Source organism: Phascolarctos cinereus, unplaced genomic scaffold (assembly GCF_003287225.1).
Source record: "Phascolarctos cinereus isolate Bilbo 61053 unplaced genomic scaffold, phaCin_HiC Scaffold_4;HRSCAF=312, whole genome shotgun sequence".
Classification (NCBI taxonomy): domain Eukaryota; kingdom Metazoa; phylum Chordata; class Mammalia; order Diprotodontia; family Phascolarctidae; genus Phascolarctos; species Phascolarctos cinereus.
In genome coordinates this window covers 74,311,022-74,330,262 of record NW_027555847.1, presented here as the reverse complement: position 1 = coordinate 74,330,262, position 19,241 = coordinate 74,311,022, and the positions used below count along the sequence as shown (strand labels likewise).

At 36.7% G+C, this 19,241-nt stretch overlaps 1 protein-coding gene across 6 annotated transcripts in view; it reads right to left on the bottom strand.

The window, feature by feature from the left end:
• GRB10 (growth factor receptor bound protein 10) overlaps positions 1-19,241 on the bottom strand; it is a 284,264-nt gene that overhangs the window by 107,054 nt on the left and 157,969 nt on the right. For all 6 annotated transcript variants that reach the window (XM_020981302.2, XM_078152260.1, XM_078152261.1 and 3 more), the window contains one exon: positions 3,752-3,971. In XM_020981302.2, the coding sequence (XP_020836961.1) occupies positions 3,752-3,971 (220 nt within the window). The remainder of the gene's footprint in view (positions 1-3,751; positions 3,972-19,241) is intronic.

Sequence of the window (19,241 nt, the reverse complement as noted above, 5' to 3'; positions counted from 1 at the left end):
CTTGAATTTCTTCCCTTCTACAGGGCTAGCACTCTGTCCAATGTTGAAGGGGAAATGGTCTAAGTAACAGCTTGTGGACTATCTGGAAAATTATTTAGGTCAAAAGATGACAAGAAAGCTTTTTTAATTCAAGAAAACACCTCTTAACACCTCTTTTGTGTCAATCTAATGAAGCTTATGGATCCCTTCTCGGAAAATTTCTAAATGGATAAAATAAGATCATAGGACCACAAAGCAAACTCATCATATTGAAATAGTTATCAAAATATCACATTTTTTTTTTAAGTTCACAGATCCCAGGTTAAAAATCCCTGCTCTGGATGGTACATTAAACTCAGTGTACCTCACGTGACTACAAATTTCGTTGTGTTATAGAATCATTAAGCAAGGGTTATCATCTTTTAATGCTAAGATTGATCAAAATGTTGAACTTAGCTCTTAGAAAATATCATTTATTTGTATATCTGTTATGGGATGATTTTTCTTAATTTAAAAAAGACTGACATGATTTTAATAAAATTTACTGAAGGAAATTTCACTATTCTCCTGAACTACATGGAAGTTCTTTTCTGATTACAGAAATATATAAATTGATTATCTGGATTACTAACACTCAAAATGTTTGATAGTTAGTATCTAAATCAGGGGTTCTTAACCCAGTGTCCCTGAGTTTTTTTTAAGTATTTCAAAAATTTTTCTATATTTAAAAACCTTACTGTAAGATTGGGTCTCATAGGTTTCACCAGACTGCCCAAAGGAGGCCATACTCTAATTAAAGTAGAAAAACTCAGATCTGAAACATATAGGAAGGAAGAAACAAGTAGAAAGCTGTCAAAAAGCAGGGGAATAAAAGCCCTTGAGGACAGTAACCATATTTTTGCCTTTCTTTGCATCCTCAGTGTTTACTATATTGCCCAGAACATTATAACGGCTTAATAAACGCTTGCTGACTGACTGAGGGATTCAGCGTGTTCTGCTAGCTTCAGGGGGCTCTGAGGTGGACACTAGAAAGAAAATCTTCCTAAAAATTAGAACTATTTAAACGTGGAATTGTGTTCTTGTGGGGGTCATGGATGTTTCCTCATTAGTGGATGACCACTTGTTGAACAGATGTTCTTCCCTGCAGATAATGGTCTCTGAGATCCCTCCCAACTCGGAAATTCTTTGATTCTTAGAAATGACATTGTGAAACGACTTGTGATTTTAACTACTCTACTTAACAGTTATCACTAACATCTCTAGAGCAGGGGTGTCAAAACCCAAATAGAAAGAGGCCACTAAACTATACATAAAGATCCCTGTAGGCCAGATACTAACCACATATTAACATTTTTATTTATTATGCTAAGCATTTCCCAGATGCATTGTTATCTGGTTTGGCTGCACTTGGGAGTGAAGCTGGCAGCCCTTGCCCTAGCCAGTCAGGTGTTTGACACCTCAATTCCTAGAGCACTGTAAGGTTTGCAAAGTGCTTAACTCACAACTTGTTGTGCACCTAAATTCCTGAGGCTATAGCAGCTCTTTTTGTGGTGGCAAAGAATTGGAAATTGAGAGGATGCCCATCAATTGGGGAATGGCTGAGCAAGTTGTGGTATATGAGTGCAATGGAATACTATTGTTCTATAAGAAATGATGAACAGGCTGACTTCAGAAAAACCTGGGAAGACTTATATGGTCTGATGCCAAGTGAAGTGAGCAGAACCCAGAGGACTTTGTATACAATAGCAGCCACTTTAAGCAATGACTAAGAATGTTAAACTGAACCCTTCTCAGCATTACGAGGATCTAAGACATCTCCAGAGGCCTCGGGATGGAAAATGCTGTCCACATCCAAAGAAAGAACTATGGAAGTCGAATCGCTCTCACTTATTTTTACCTTAAGTTGAATTCTGTTTCATCTTTCTGATGGCTCCTCCTATTGGTTTTAATTTTTACTTACAACTTCACTATTGTGAAAATATGTTTAATGGGTATGTAAATGTAAAGCCTATGTCAGATTGTGTGCCGTCTTGGGGAGGGTGGGGGGGAAGGGAGAAAAAATTTTCAGCTCAAAAGCATATGGAAAAAAAAATTAAAAAAACTAAACTAAACTAAACTAAAATAAAAATAAATAAATAAATAAATAAATAAATTCCTGAGGCTAGCTACCACCATCTTGGGGAAGTAATTTTTTTTTTAAATTGAGGCACCCCTTCAGAAGTGGGGCAGGTAAAAAACATTATGGTATATAGGACATATCCACAGTGCAAAAAAAAAAAACCAAAAACACAACATTCTTTCTAAGGAAAAACACGCCTTGAGGGAAAGTGAAGAGAAAAGTCAAGCACTGGTCACTTCAGTAAATATAAAACTGAACTATGGCATACACCATGTATAATAGATAAGCTGAGACACTGAAGGATTCTCTTTTCTTTCTTTCTACTAAATTTGGTTTGGTTTTGTTTTTTCGCAACTTTATTGATATGTTTTGTTTTTATATTACATAAATTTATAGATTACTCCCACTTCATAAGAAGTTTCTTATAACAAAGTAAAACTATTAAATAAAACTAATTATACAGAAGACTCATCTGAAAGGGCATACACCAATTCATATCCATAGCATCTGCTACCTCCCTTTTAAAAAATTAATAGAAATATATTTTCTCCCACTCTTCATCCAATTAGAAAAACTGTTTTTGTAAAAAATATTCATAATCAAGCAAAACCATTATTCCCCCAATGGCTATATACACATCCCTCATTCCACACCCCCAAATCCACCACCTCTCTGTAATGGATATCATGTCTCATTATCAGTACTGTGCAATCAAGAATTTTAGCTTCTAGAAACAGGGCCTACCTAGTGGCTTTTGAAGCAAATGGTGGCTAGATACAACTGTCCACACCTAAAGAGAAGTGACTTGGGAGCCATAACTGAAGTAATTGATACCTAATAGGCTGAGCCAGAAGATCAGAGAGCATGAAGAGGTAGGTTGTGGTCACAGAGGGCACAAAAGCAGCCTGCTTTTACTTCCTGGTTCATAGCCAGAAAACTATAATAACAAAGTCCAATATATTAACACAGGCCCATTTTTTGGTGCAGTCAAACTAAAATAAAAAGCATGTAATTAAAGTACAGTGTTAAAAATTGCAGGCTCATGGATTTAGAGTTGGAAGGGACCTTCAAGAGTACAACTAAGCATTCTGTTCATTGTCCAAAAGGAAGATACCCATGCCATAGATGGGAAGGTCTTCTACATACTCCTCTTTGTAGAAGGCATTGTGCTTTCTTTATCTAGCTCCAGAGGGCAACAGCACCTCCTCAATGATATCCACGGTCTAACCCCCTTGTTTTACAGAGGAGGAAATCAAGGGACACAGAGGCAGGCCTAAAACCATGTAGCTAATAAGTTTTTGAGACAAGTTTTTAAATTTAGGTCCAGTTCTCATCAGTTATGTGAAACTGCTGCCAATTTTAAAACCTTTATCAAAACAAACCAACAAATTTTAACTACTTGGGTTTTGCCTATGCATGATAAAGCACAGCTTCCCATTTACAATATATTTGCATAGTCAAATTAAAGCAACTAATTGGAAATACAGGTTTCTATTATTTGCAAGTCATTCTGGCCATCATTTCTACCCAAAGCAAAGAGGATAAAATGGAAGAAAAGTAGCTTTAGCGTAATTTAACATGCAGAGTACAGGTTACTCACAATCCTTTCATTTAGTAAACACAACAGCTCTCCAAGAAGCTTTCTTATCCTACCTGACGGCTAGAATGTGCACGGGTTGAGAGCGCTGAACTTTCTGTTTCGGGGACAATTGCTGCTGGAGGGCACTTGTTCCTGAGGTTGGCAACTGGCCTCGGTTATGTTGACCATTTTGAAGGAGGGGGGCAGTTTCTGACTGCATGCTACATGTAGAATACAAACTTTCGAATGAGGAGTTCATGTCATTTACCAAAGCTTCCAAATCCACATCGTCATCTGAAAAAAAAAACAAGAAAACAAGTTTAAAGTGACAAAAGACAGTTCAATGACACATCTTACCAAGATCATTACCTCAGACAATTATTAGCAGTGGGAAATCAGCCTTAGTTTCCTTATCAGTAAAACAGAGAAAATAATACCTACCTCCTAGGGTTGACGTGAAGATAAAATGAGACGCTATTTGTGAAGTATGTACTGTAAATCTTAAAGCTCTACATACGTGCTAGCTATCATTATTATCATTAGTTATTGTTATTATTATTATATGCTCCAGGGCAGGGTCTACAGCTTATTTATCTTTATCTCTCACTGCACAGATGAAATGATGGCTCTCATTAATGTCAGCAATGTGTTTAAATATTCCTTGAACACTCGTTAAAAGAAATAAGCAATATTATCACCTGTGTCCTATCTTCCCTACCAAAGTTGCCTTGTATTTATTTTACATATACTTATAAATGAGGTAGTGTGCCATCGCTGACAGAGAGTATGCCTTGAAGCCAGGAAGATCTGGATTCAAGTCCTGCCTCTGACATACTGGCTCTGTGATCCTGCACAAGCCAATCTCCTAGTGCTCTAGGCCAGAAGTGTCAAACATGCGCTGGTCACATGCAACCCAAAACATTCCTGAGTACCCTGAACCAGATTAAAATGTAATTGGGAAATACCTGACAAAATAAGTAAAAATACAATAAAATATAGGTAACATTAGATTCTTTAAAACTAAATCAATATGCAGCCCACGAGGATTTTACATATGGTTTAGTGGCCCCAGAAACTTCAACTATGCTGCTCTAGGCAATCTCTACAACAAGAAAATGCAGAAAAGGTGCTGACATGCACTTGTGGAGAGTTTCCTATGCCACTGAAACCACAGGTACAGTTCTCATTTTTATCCTTATGGAATTATGGATCTGTGCTGTCTTCCCCTCTATAAAATGTAAACTCCTCAGGAGCGGCAGCTTCATTTTTTATTTTACATCTCTAGTGCCTGAAGCCTGGGAGGAGTTTAATAAAATACTTGTTAACTGACCAACAGGGCTATTATGAGAACATTAGTTTGGAAACCTCAAAATTTTTTACTGTTAGGGATAAATGATGTTTAAAAAATCTTGGAAGCCTCTGCTTTCAAGGATTATTACTTACATAAAGACTACATTAGGAAATATATGCCTGGAAAGAGAAGTAGCTGGTCTTAGTGAAAAAAGGGTTAACAGGGATTCTGAGCATTCCCCTGGTACTCATCATGAAAGGTGAAAAATCAAGGGGAAAGCTTCCAAGAACATTTTCTTCAGAGAATCTGAAAGACAGGATAATCTTCATGGAGAGGATACGTGCAAAGGTTGTGATATGCATCGATGAATGGAATACTTTTATTTTCTCAATGGTTGTCATCCTGAGGTCCATGAACTTGTATGGGGAAAATTACATCTTGATTATACACACACACACACACACACACACACACACACACACACACACGCACACATTGTGTGTATGTATATAGATGTATATATACACACATAGCTTTAATATAATATATACCTACAATTCCAAAAATAAGGCCATTGTCCAAACTATTTTTGAAATTTATTTGGAAATTGCCTCTGGAATTATGGTACATTCTTTAGACTAACACTGGTAAGAGTAGCTCTTCATCCTTCTGAGAACCTTTCTAATTTTAAAAAATAGTTTCAAGTAAATTGAGGTCAAGTCTGGTGAATAAGGTAGAGGATGGAAGCAGGGGTTGATTTCACTCAAAAAGAAAAGTGTTAAATTGCAGAATGGCTATACTAAGTATGGGACATACTGTAATGGAACATTATCGTGCTGTAAGAAATGACAAATATAAGAATTCAGAGAAACATGGAAAGACATAAATTGATGGGTTGAAAACAGTATGCATAATGACTACAAAAATGTAAATGGAAACAATAATAAAATGAAGCTAAATGCTATATGATAATAAATGACCTAGCTTGGGCCTCTGAGAAGACTTGAAAAAATGCATTTCCCTCCTTTTAACGCTGAGGAAGGAGTCTATGGGTGTGGAACACTGAATAAATAAATAAAAATACAGATGGGGTAGGTGAGGGGATAGATACAGCTCCTTCTTGGGTTTTCTTTTTTTCCTTAAATTTTTATTCTAGGAGTAGGCTTGCCAAGTGGAAAGGCCATAGTGGTATATTCAGAAAAGAGTGTGATGTACAAACAAAAGCCATAAATAGACAAGAAACCTAAGATGTAGCTACAATGTAATAAGTGATTTTCCTGGTTGGCACAAACTGGCTCTGAGAGCAAGTCTTAATCAGGAGTGCCAAGAAACTTTGAAGCAATGATGGCACCATTAAAGTAAAGTGATTATCTCCATATAGTTGACTACTCTGAAGGGCAACATTTATTGGGATAGGCAATTTGGAGTCATAGTACACATTCTGAATTGTTCAAGAATTCCCAAACACATGCCCCAAATCTTGTCCTTTAATGGGCTGCTTTCTCTTCTTTTCTTCCCTCTACTCATCACATTCCTACCCACGTTTCAAAGCCTCTTACCTCCTCCATTAAGGCTCCCTGAGCCTTGACCCCAGCAGATTTCCTGCAACCCAGAAATAAGGCATCTCTGCCACCTCTGAAATTGCAAAATCTAAAGAGTTGGAAGGGATATCAGAGACTATATAATCCCTCACATGCAACAAAAATTAGCTCTACGGTAATTCCCTCATAAGTGCTTCTATCCAGCTCAAGACAGTTACCAGCTATGTGATCCTAGGCAAGTCACTTAACTTCTGCCTGCCTCAGATTCCAACTGTAAAATGGGGATAATAGCATTTACCTCCCAAGAGTATTGTCAGGATCAAATGAGATAATTACTGTAAAGCGTTTAGCATATCTCATAGGCACTTAACAAATGCGTGTTCCTTTCCCATCTCCATATTCTACTTTGTATTATATTTCTATTTCTCTAGATGGTAAACTATGCATCTCTCCCCTCCCCATAGTGCCTAGAGCACTGTCTAATCTAATAGCAGGTATTCAACAAATATTTCTTGATGAATTTTATGTCTGTCAAGACATTGGTCTCATTAATTTATGACTACACTCAATATTGGCTCTAAAAGGTACTCTGATTTGAGGCAGCAGAATGGCTTATTTCATTACATGCCTTTCAAAGCTAATATTAACATTGGTTTGCATGTTCTACACACACACTAAGAGTTGCCCAGAAGGTTGCTAGATGGCAAGTGAAGACTCATCCCAAACTACAAATCTGTCATGGGTATTCCACAAAGTGAGAAGGTAGCATGGTTGGATGGATAAAAAGCCAACCTCGATGTTAGGAAGCCCTGGGCCCAGTATTCTGGCCACTGTACTACCGAGCTGCTATTTCTCTTTACTTGTGGTGATGACTAAGGTCACTTCAGGTTACTCTACAATTCTGCACCTGAGAAGCAGTAGGCTGGTTAAGACTAGATGATCTCATAGGTTCTTACCCAGGTCTAAAACCTAAATCCCACAATTTATGGCTTCTGTGGGCTGACTAGTAACCCAACTAGTGCGGGCAGACCTGAACTCACAAACAGGTCCAACGATTCATTTAGTCTGACTGACTGACTGGCACCAAGATGAATTTTTTCCCCCAAGTTACTGAAATGTAAGGTCTTCAGTACTGACTTGATAATTCATATACTGAAAAAGACTTGTAAAACTACAACTCGGCTTATGACTCGGACTTGAATGCAGATGACTCTTAAATCTTTAACTTCACCCCAACCCCTTCTTCTGAAGTTCAGAGTCATGTTTCCAACAACCTGCTGGATGTCCTGTCAGCACCTCTAACTCCATGTATTCAAAACCTGCCCCAACTCATCCTCTTTTCAGAGGATTACTCTTATTACTTACTCCCTGTATCTGCTGGCAGCTCCACAATTCTCCTTGTCAACCCATGCTTGTAATCTCAGTCATTTTTGACTACACCCTCTTCAACAGCCCTCACAACAAGTCACTCACAAAGTCCTCACCATTTGCACCTGTCCTCTCTTTATCCCTATGTCTCGAATCTCTTCCATCTCAAATCCCAAACAAAAATGGTTGCCAGAATAATCTACATAAACTGATATTCTGATCAAGCCATACCATTGTTTCTTTAATGCCTACCCAGTAAGGTTCTTCATATTTGAGCCTCATATTCAAGTCTTCTTCATTCCCAATCCTTCCATCTTGCCATTTTGTTCCCAACAGTCTTTCTAGTCTTACAGCAACAGCTCTGATATCCTTTATGATCCAGGCTTACACTGGCTCACATGCATTCCCAGAACATACTCCCCACTATTCCACCCTCATATTTGTGTTTATATTACTCTCTTCATAGTGAATACCCTACTTCATCAATTTTTAGCATCCTCCCTCATGGTTCAAGGCCATAGTTTAAATGCTACTTCTTATGTTAAACCTTTATTTGTCCCCCAAGTCAAAAGGGTGGTCTCTTGCTCTAAACTCTCATGAACACTTTGATAAAGTGGTTGGAATGAAGAAGGAGATTATGACTTAGTATATCACAGAAAACTCTTTCACATAAATATCCCATCCCTAGTGAAAATAAATTAAAGTGATCTGTTCTGGAGGATAATCATTTTTAACATGATTTTGTAACTTCTGTAACATCAGAAACAAAATCTGTTTCTGCTCAGAAGAAAAGCCACACGGTTTTAATCCATTTTTAGTAACTCAACACTGGGGCTAGTAAAATAGTAGATTGCTAAAACCAGATTTTTAAAAACTGCTTTCTTAAAGTTCAAACACACTTCCTATCGGTATTAATTTGGCAAAAGTAAAATTCATCAGATTTTATTGCATGATCATTTAAGTACTGAAACCAGGTATTATGAAAGCAAAAGATGGCATAATTTAAGAATTATTTATTTTAAATGTAAGAAATAGAAATTTTAAGTTTTTTGCTATGTGATTAATATTGATGTGACAGTTTAAAGCAAAGCCAACATGAGAAGCTCTGTTCACCATTTTAAGGCCCTCCACAACCACTATGGCTCCTTCCTACCTTTACTCCTATTAATGCACTCTGCAATCTAGCTACGCCAGCTTAATAGCTTCTTCTCCAACATGACACTCCAATTCCTGACCCTGTGCCTTTTCATGGGCTGTAATTCATGCCTGGAATACTCTCCCACCTTTCCCAGTTCATTCACCATGCTACCCCTAGTGCCTTTCCTGTGAGTTTCCTTCCCTTTACGATGCATAGATCTTCTAAGTACATAGTTATTTGCAAAATGTCTCCCTCCAGGAGAATGTGAGCTCCTTGAGGGCAGAGACCATATTTTTGCTTTTCTTTTTTATCCCTCAGTCCTTAGCATAGTGCTTGGAACACAGTAAATGCTTAATGAGTGTTTTTTGATTGACTGACTCTGTAGAAGGTTAATGGGAAAATATGTATAAGAATCACAGAAGAAAAGGTAAGGAAGAGTCATTAATCTTCATTTCTGGAGGAGGTGCCTGCAATAATGAAGGCACAGATGTATCTATCAAGGCATGTAGCTGATGAAAACCTTTTTTCAAAATACTTCAATATGTATTTTAAGGTTACAATATCCATAAAGGAATAGAATGTTAAAGTTAGCTGCACCACGGAGGCAACAATTGAGGACCTGAGAGAATCATAGGAACACTTTTATAAACTGATGCAAAGCAAACAAAGTAGACTCAGAAACACATACAGACTGACTGAAACAACCAGTTCCAGATTAAGAAGTAAGAAACATTACAGGAGTGGGGAACCTGAGGCCTCAAGGCCATATGTGGCCCTCTATAGTTGCTGAAGTGAGGCCCTTTGACTGAATCCAAACTTCACAGAAGAAATCCCCTTAGGGATTTACATGTGGCTTTGAGGCCATTTACTATCAAATTCAGCTACACTGCTTCCCCCCCCCAAAAAAAAATATGTTTTGTTAAAAAGGAATATTAAAGGGAGGCTATTTTGGGAATCAAGTATAATATTTATATAGGTTATAAATAAAGTCTTAAGAATAAAATATAAATAAATGTTATAAATATAAAAACAGGTTATAAATAAAAGTTACTCATGGCAGGGGGGGAGAAGAATACCTGATGGATGAATAAAACAAACAAACAAAAAAGTAGTCTGGTACTATGAAAAAAATGCTAGAATTCAGAATTCAGATTATCCTGGATACAAATCATGACTCCTGCTACTCCCTAAAGTATGGGCCACGGGTGAGCGGACTGACCTCTTTGAGTCACAATTTCTTTATCTTTAAAATGATAACAATAAGACTGTTACAGTATCTATATCACTGGGTTGTTATAAGTATCAAATGCGATGGCATTTTGTAAAGTACTTTATAGAGCTCTATAAATTACCTCTATTATTTACAAGAATAATAGTTTGGGGGTGTCTGAAGTATTTTTCACAAAGACAGACATTTTAGAGTAGGAATGAGTCTTAGGGGATAGAAATTCAGATTCCTATATCCTGCTTTCTCTGCCCCTGATTATTTGTAACACTAGGCCAATTAATGGATTTCAATATTTGGATCAAATACCTTAAATTTGTGTAGAAAAAAAAGGGGGGGGGCTCTCCCTTTCCCTTGATATGTGGCCACAAGTTATTAAAAAAAAACCCTTGGAGCAGTTTTTCTTCCAGTAACTAGTTAAATAATAACATAAACTCTAATCACAGCAATGTTAGAGATGGAAGAGACAGCAGGAACTGGTCTTGCCTCCTGCTTTAACAGAAAAGGTCTTGCTCTAGATTTGATAGATGAGGAAAAATGAAACTCAGAGAGGATAAGGGATTTTTCCCAGGTTAAAGAGTGAGTAAGGGGGAGAAACAGGATTAGAATCCAGGCTTTCTCACATTTTGTCCACTGGTCTTTCTGCTGCACCATATAGCCTTTCCCAAGCCAAGGTTTTCCCCTCAAGCACATTAAACAGTGACTGAAGTATTTAAGTTGCAATTTATACATACACACACACACACACACGCGCACACACACACACACAAATACACATGAGATGTGCTGCACTTAAAATACAATAAAAATACCTCCATATTTCCAAAAGGACCAATTAAAATTCATTAGTTTTCAGTGACTGGACCAGTAAATAATTAAGCACATTGTAATTTTACATCAGCCTTCACCAGTTCAAAAATATTTGTTTTAAGGTATGGCTGAATAGGTCCCAGTGGGCTTGGACACTTGACTCACTTGTCTTTGACCCAGCACAGCCTGTCTGTCATTTGGGGGAGAAAATGCAGAATGCAGCTGTGCTGCCTCCCCCCTGAGCTAATTCATGCATAGGCACGCCCTCATTTGAGGCCTGAGACAGTTACAAAGGAGGTTTGTTCCCCTCTGTGCCTCTCTGGCAGAAAGACTTCATTCATTTCCCAAAAACAATAAAGTTTTGTGAGTTGTACATGAAAGCTTTCTTAACAATCAATTCTCAATTACCCAGACTTGAATTATCCGCACTCTGAATTATCAGTAAGCATTTAAAATAAAAAAATCTCAGCTACTCAGATTGCTTCTGGATCTTCTCATCTATAAAATAAGAGGGCTGGATAGATTAAATAGGTACCCCCAATTAGTTACTTTTATTTTACTTTAATCATTCTCAACATACCTACCCACACTTCAAATTTCTTAGAATAAAGAGAATTTCAAGAAAAATTCAGACAACAGATAGAAGTCAATTGACAGAATGCAAACTCATTTTAATATTAATCTTCAGTAAAATTTTAAAATAAATTTGATGCCAAAAAATTTATATTGTACTATAAAGTTTAATGTAAATGATATTTTATCTGTTTTGGGGGGGGATTCTGCATAATTTTTTAGTGTGGACAGCTGGGATTTTACTGTGTGGTCTAACCTCACTTTGCCAATCTCACTTAATAGTTTTATTGTAATGCTTTAAATCAATGAGCATGAGCATCTCACAAACACATTTTCTAGCTTATTACTCTAGAATTCACTATTCAGTGTCAAAAGTGGAAGAGAACAAAGAAATTATCTAATCTAAAGAAAACAACACTGAAATGCTATCAACCTCTGATTAATTACAATGATCAATCTTGGTCACAAGGAAAAGAAAATGAAAAATACTTCTTACTTTAGGTAGAGAAGAGGAGGCTAACCATTATGAAAATGAAAATGTGAATAAGTATATACACATTCATATATACATACACACATACATAAACACACAAGTATTCTCTGTCTCTCTCTCTGATACAGCTACTTTATTGGCTAGGTTTTTATTTAGTCAACCAAAAAGCATTTATTAAGTACTGCTTGCATTCAAGATTACTAATTCAGCTTTACTAAATAAGAAATATTTAGTAACCTCTGAGAGAACAGTCTCAGTCAATCAGAAGTCACAACTGCAAAGGGATGAGAAGTGAGTGGGATATGAGAAAGTCGAAATAAGGAATACAGACAACTTTTTCTAGGAGTTTGGCTGTGAATGTAGGGAGAGAAAACAAATTCTTGAAGACATTTCAGGATCAAATGAAGGCTTTTGTTGTTAAAGAATGTAGAGATCTAGGTATTTTTACAGGGAGTACAGGAAAGAATCAGTGGATTAGAACCATGTTGTGCTATAAATCTTGCAAGAAAGAGTCTGCCTAATATACAGGGTAGCTAAATCTAAGTTTTCCCAAGTATAGTACGTGGTTCATGAGAACAATTTGTTCCAATGACCATGAAGGTAGCTACTACCTTAAGTAGGCCAGTGGAGTGTTTAGAGTTTGGCAAGACACCGAAGATGCCAAGGTCATCCACTGCCATCCTGGGCCCTTGCCAATCACCCTGACCTTCTTGCCACTGGACTTCCATGACTCTGGAAAAGAGGGGTGAGGCTGATGGTTTTGTACAATTCTCGCCTCACTTAAATCCAACTCATGCACCAATCAAGACATCACTCATATTGTGATATCATTGGTCTTTGAACACAAGGAAACTTGCATTGGGCATAGAGATAAACTCAGAAGATACAAAGGTAAAAACCCAGTTTCTGCCCTCAAGAGCTTACAATTGTTCTAGATGTGAGACAAGTCCTATCTAAATATGTATATCTATAGTATACAGTGTAGAAGCAAAGTAAAATCTTCCTTTCTTACAATGGAAGACTAAAGGGGCAAGAAATAATATAGATAAATAATTCACATATAGAAGGGAAGAACGTTAGAATGTATATGCTCCTTGAGGACACAGGCTACTTCATTTTTTAAAAAAATATCTCAGTTTTCTCCTATGAAACAAAGCAGGAGTTGGGCTAAATGTGTTCTACAGTACCTTCCATGTCTAAAGCTCCAATCTCCAATGACTAGCAGAATGACCAGCCCATAACAGATACTCAATAATCTTTGTTGATTGGTAGATATTAAAAACAACAATAACACCTCGAAATGAGAAAAATGAGGCCCAGAAGTGAAATGACTCACCAGCCCCACAGGGCTCTGAGCAGGGACGGGAATGCAGATATTCTGCATGTGTCTAAGTCCAGAGGTGTTCTTCCCACTGAGCTACATGGACAATACTAACAAACTGCTGAGGGAACAAAAATGATATTTCAAGGAAGTTACAAAGTCCTAGCTAAGTGAGGAACTTCAGAAATTCCCTTCGGCATCAATTAGGACTTATAAATATTTATCTAAACAATCCTTAATGGTTACTTGGCTAATGTGAGCTTGGTTAAATTCTAATGAGGATTGATAATTGAATCCTCTGAAAGAGGTCTGAAGATTGATTTTAAAGAGGTAAGACTTCATAATTTAAAGCAGTACCACACTAATGAAGTTTCTGAAATATTCACATCTCAGTGAGAAGACTCAATGAAATAAGAAATAACTACTTGACACATTATAGTTTATGATTACTTTTAATGACATACGAATCAGGCGAGAACAATAAAAATACCAAAATACGCAAATAGACAAGGAATCTCATCCTCTTCGATATTCTTTCCAATGATGCTGATTGTAGTTCATCCCATGTCTGTCCATCCTGTTTTGACTGTGGTCCAAAATAATAAAGCATTAAGTCACATTTATGTAGTGCAAACCTTAAGGTTTGCAAAGTGATGGCAGGGTGGGTTTTTTTGGTTTGTTTGTTCTTTGGGGAGGTTGCCCTTTTTTTTTGTGCAGTGAACATCAGCTCTTAGTACATTGCCTGACACATAATTGGTGCTTAATAAATGCTTGTCGGCTTGACAGCTCATTTCATCCTCAGTCAACAACCCTGTGTGACAGATAGCACGTCAAATTATTCCCATTTTCTAAATGAGAAAATGACAACTTATAGAGGTTAAAGTGACTTGGCCCGGGGCTGACACAGTAGCATGTGATTTCATGTCTTCCTGAACCCAAGACTACTGCTTTTTCCCTGTTTAAATTTCTTAAATATACATACATACAAACATACACACACATTTGGACCTGTAATTTCATCAGCATGGATAATTATGTGAATAGGAACTCTCATGAGATATATAAATATCAGCAATTCATCTGTAACATATAGTCAAAATAAATTGCATATGTATCAATATGTATGTAATGTATTTGTTTCTGAAAAGAATACCTTAAATATCTTTCTATATAGAGTAGTTTTTCCTTTAGAGTTGCACTATAGTTTACAAAATAAAGAATAATATGATTATGTGTGTTAAACAAAGAGAATTTACTTACATCACCTTCTTATTTAAAGTGAATACTTTCAACGAGCTATTAGGTCTACTTACCAAGAAGAAGTCACTGACTTAAAAAAAAACTCCCTGAGGTACTGGGTGGGGAAAAAGGAGGTATGGTATAGTTTGGAATGTAATTATCACAAAACGGGATTTGATTTAATTCATATATAATCCCTGTCACCCTAAAAGGAATTCATTTGCTAACCTTACAGCACCATCTAGTGTCATTTGTATTTTAAACGATGGTTGAAAATGGACATTGGAACAGAAATGATACTACAGTCTTAAGGAAATTCTTTTTAAACTGTTTTTTAAAAGATTAAAAAAAAAAGGCTTCCCAAGACCTAATTTAGTGGTAATTCATTCTTTACAGACCCAATTAATTATCCAAGTCAAACAACTTACTGTTCTTCTCTTAATCCCTATTTCAAATCTTTTTTTTAAAATCCACATAGTATTCTATTAAATAACAGGTCTTTTTTTTTTTAAAGGATTGTTTTAATTGTATTATGTTACATTGTGAGGAACTACACAGGCAATGGAAATATGTCCTTAAAAAAAAAACTACTTAAGAAAAGTCACCAAAAATACTCGCTCAAGAGCTCAAATTCTTAAAGGCTATCTTGAAGAAGCAACTGAAAGGTGACCTGCAGGCAGCTAAACTTTGGGACAAATACAGCTTATCATTCTATTACTTTTTTTTTAAAAGGACCACGTATTTCTGTATTCTAGATAGCGCAGAAATACTTAATGTGCAGTAAGTAAAATCTCTGCTGTAAATATCCAGAACAAAATGATATGAGCTAAAAATGGCGGGGCCGGAGCTTCCTTAAAAAAAAAAAAGAAAATTATTCTTATTCATAATATTTCAAAAAATATTGAGTCAATTAAGAAGAAATATTGAAATAGGAACAAAAACCAGTCCTAAAAAAGTTGATTTGGTCTCAACCTGCTTTGGAGAGGTACCAATTAAAAACATTATCCCCAAAATCACAAAGCATTGGGGTTTGAGGGATCTTAGCACAGTACCTGGTACATAGTAGGCCCTTAATAAATGTTGACCAATTGATTGCTCTGAGTGGTTTCTAATTCAATCTGTGTCTGAAACAGAATTCTCTCTCCAACAGTACCTGTCCCGTCAAATGATCATACAGGCTTTGCCTGAAGACTTTTAATGAAAAGGAATCTGATACCACTCCCAAAGTAGCCTAGAACACTTTTTAAAATTCTTATTTTCAATCATAAAGCATTTATTTTTTTTTACCCATTACATTTTTAAAAAGCAATCACTGTTATGTGTGTCTACCTCTGCTCTCTGGTGCCATGCATAATAAGTCTCATGCCTCTTTTATAACACAGTACTTACAGACAGTTATTATGAATTAATGGAAATCAAGTCAATTATCTATAATTATAAGAGAATTTGAAACAAGGAACCAGAATGGTTTTCCATCCAACACACAAACACACACTCACAAGTGTCTGACTAATATTCACTTATAGTTAATAGTGTGTGTGTATATGTGTATGTGTGTGTATGTATGTGTATGTTTTATATATATGTATATATGTATACACATACACACTCACAGAGCCCCTGCTTTCCAAAAACATAAAACCTTTAAATAAATTTTCATGGAAAACACGTCAAAACACATGGTAGCATGCGATGTAAAAATACCAAATACAAAAATAAAAAGACTGCATAGCTCTTGAATAGGTTAATCATCTCAAAACAAGGTCCTCAATCATTATACCACTTGTTGATTTACTCAAACTACTTTAGCCCATGTCATCAGTAGTTAGCTTACCTATACCTGCTCACCTACTGTTTTGCACATGGATTTTCTGTGTTTGGAAACTTCCCTTGCCTCTTGCTTGATCCAAATATCTGACCATGACCATTTTCCCCCAAACTTCTTCCTTCAGGAAGCTCACGTATACGATAGTGCATTTTATAGGCTTGCTGAATGCAGGGGCATATATCTTACTTTTCCACCACAGCTAACATGTATTGGCACCCATGAAGAACTCAGTGTTGCTCACTGACTTGTCTTTCATGAAATATTTATAAAAGTTCCTACTGCGTGCACATTGTGCTAAGCGCTACAATGGATGGGGTCACCCAACTAGACACACTTTTGTATAATACTCATGCAAGTATTGTTAGTAATATCCAACATCATGCAGCATCTGTTTGTGATTATAATTCTGAAAAGCGTATAGAATAAAAGCCTTATAAGTTACCACTGGTGATTTAAAACTAGCTAGCTGAGCTGTAAGTGCAGCTAGATGGCACAGTGGATAGAATGCTGGGCTGGAATCATTTTCCTGACTTCAAATCAGGCCTCAGACACTATGTGACCCTGGGAAAGTCATTAAACCCTATTTGCCTCACTTCCTCATCTGTAAAATGAGCTGGAGAAGAAAATGGCAAACCACCCCAATATCTTTGCCAAGAAAATTCTTAATGGGGTCACAAAGAGTTGGATACAATTGAAAACTGAACAACCACCACCTGAGATCCGCTGAGTCAAAACAGAAAGCATCATTTCACATTTGTTCAAAAGAGGTACCATGAACCCTGGTCTGGAAATCAGTTCATAACCAAAACCCAAAGCCCTGTGTTCTAGAGCCGAAATTCATCTCTGCCTGAGTTATGCGGCATTCTGTGTTCTGTCATGAGTTCTGACCTTGAGAAAGTGGAGTCATGGATTAGAGAGGCAAATTCACTAAGGGTAAGTTAGTATCACTCAAGAAACTGCCCATAATGTTAAACTCTGCCTCCCATTCAACTGCAGAGTGAATATCTGGGAAATCTTGACAATAAATGTCTCAATATCAGGTATGAGATCAGCAAGAGAGCTGGACGACAGAGTTCACCTATAAAAGGACGTACAATCAACTATCTTCCCTATTATCTCCAAGATCAAATATACAATCTTCCATCTGCCTTTTAAAGTTTTTCACACCCTGGTACCTTCCTACTTTTCCAGTCTTTTTATACTTTGCTCTCAACAGCATGTCATATAATTCTGCAGCACTGGCCTTCTTGCTGTGCTTCAAATAGGACACTCCATCTCTGGACCCCCAACTCTTGCCTTTGGCAATGGCTGTCCCCTGTGCCTGGAATGGTCTCCCATCTTTCCCTCCTCCGCCACCTGGCTTCCTTCAAGACTCAGTTCAGATTCCACCTTCTACAGGAGGCCTTTCCTGGTCACCCTCTCCATTTGAGATTTATCTCTAAATTTAGCCTGTACTTATCATATATGTACATAATTGTTGGCATGTGGTTTTCCCCCCACTAGAATGTGAGCTCCTTGAGGGCAAGGACCATGTTTTTGCCTTTCTTTGTATTCTCAGAACTTAGCAAGTGTCTGACACATAGTAAGCACTTAATAAATGCTTGTTGAAGAAGACACTTTTTTTTAAAGGATATTTAAAACCTTGACATCAATGTACTCATTCACTTATTCATGAATTTTAAATTTTACTATTCAACTAGAGTTTATGAAATAGTACTGCTTCTAAAACTTTTGCAATATTGATCTGCAGCTCACGTGTACAGGGGAACAGTTTTACAAGCAAATCACTAAGGAATAAAGCACTTGAATAGAACCAGAAGAACCAAACCAATTTCCAGATATATAGTTTCCAAAATAAGAATCTTCCATCTTGCCTGTCGCTGCCTTTCTTGTTTGCTCATATACAAGTTTTAAGACGCTAGGTCCCAATGATCATGAATAACTAATCCCCTGAAGTGGTCACACATACTCACTATTCAAAGTTATAACTATATAAGGTAAGATAACTGTTTCTAGTTCAACGGAAGTACAGTAGTGTAAATTCATAAAATGTGACCACTTCAGGGATTCATTATTTGCAATAATCCACACCTAACTGTAGTTGGAAAGGGAGAAAAAAAATCTATTTTAATTATATTTTGCTTTTCTAGTAGGAATCCATGCTTGCAACTACATAGCTCATAAGAAGAGTATTAGTATTTAAAATTTTTAAAAAAGATAAGCCTTTGCCTTAGGGAGAAACTTTGTGTCATTAAAAATACGATGTAATTTCCAACAAGCAGTCCATTTCAATCTCTTGTGCAAACTGTCTATTTGTAATGACTATCCAAAATATTACTGATGGAGCAGCTATGTGGACTGTCTATCCAATTGCTTTTTATGGTCTGGACAAATAGACATTCCTCAACCACTTGGTTTTTCCTGTGGGGATAATTAGACCACACTCAATCATTATGGATCTCATTTAGGAAGCTAGGAAATATTCTGGAACTTAATGGAGTATAATATTTTTTGGGTGAAACAATATTGTTACAAAGCATGGAATATTACATTCTAAAATAACAGGGTCACCCAAAGGATTGTGAAAAGATACATGATGACCATGAATGGACTGCAGAATACTACCAACAGAAAACTGTAGAAGTGGCATAAAAGATATTATCAAAGAATGGCATTCCTAGGAAAGAGGATGGTACGGTCATACTGAGGTCAACGGGTGACTGATAGATACAGTTCA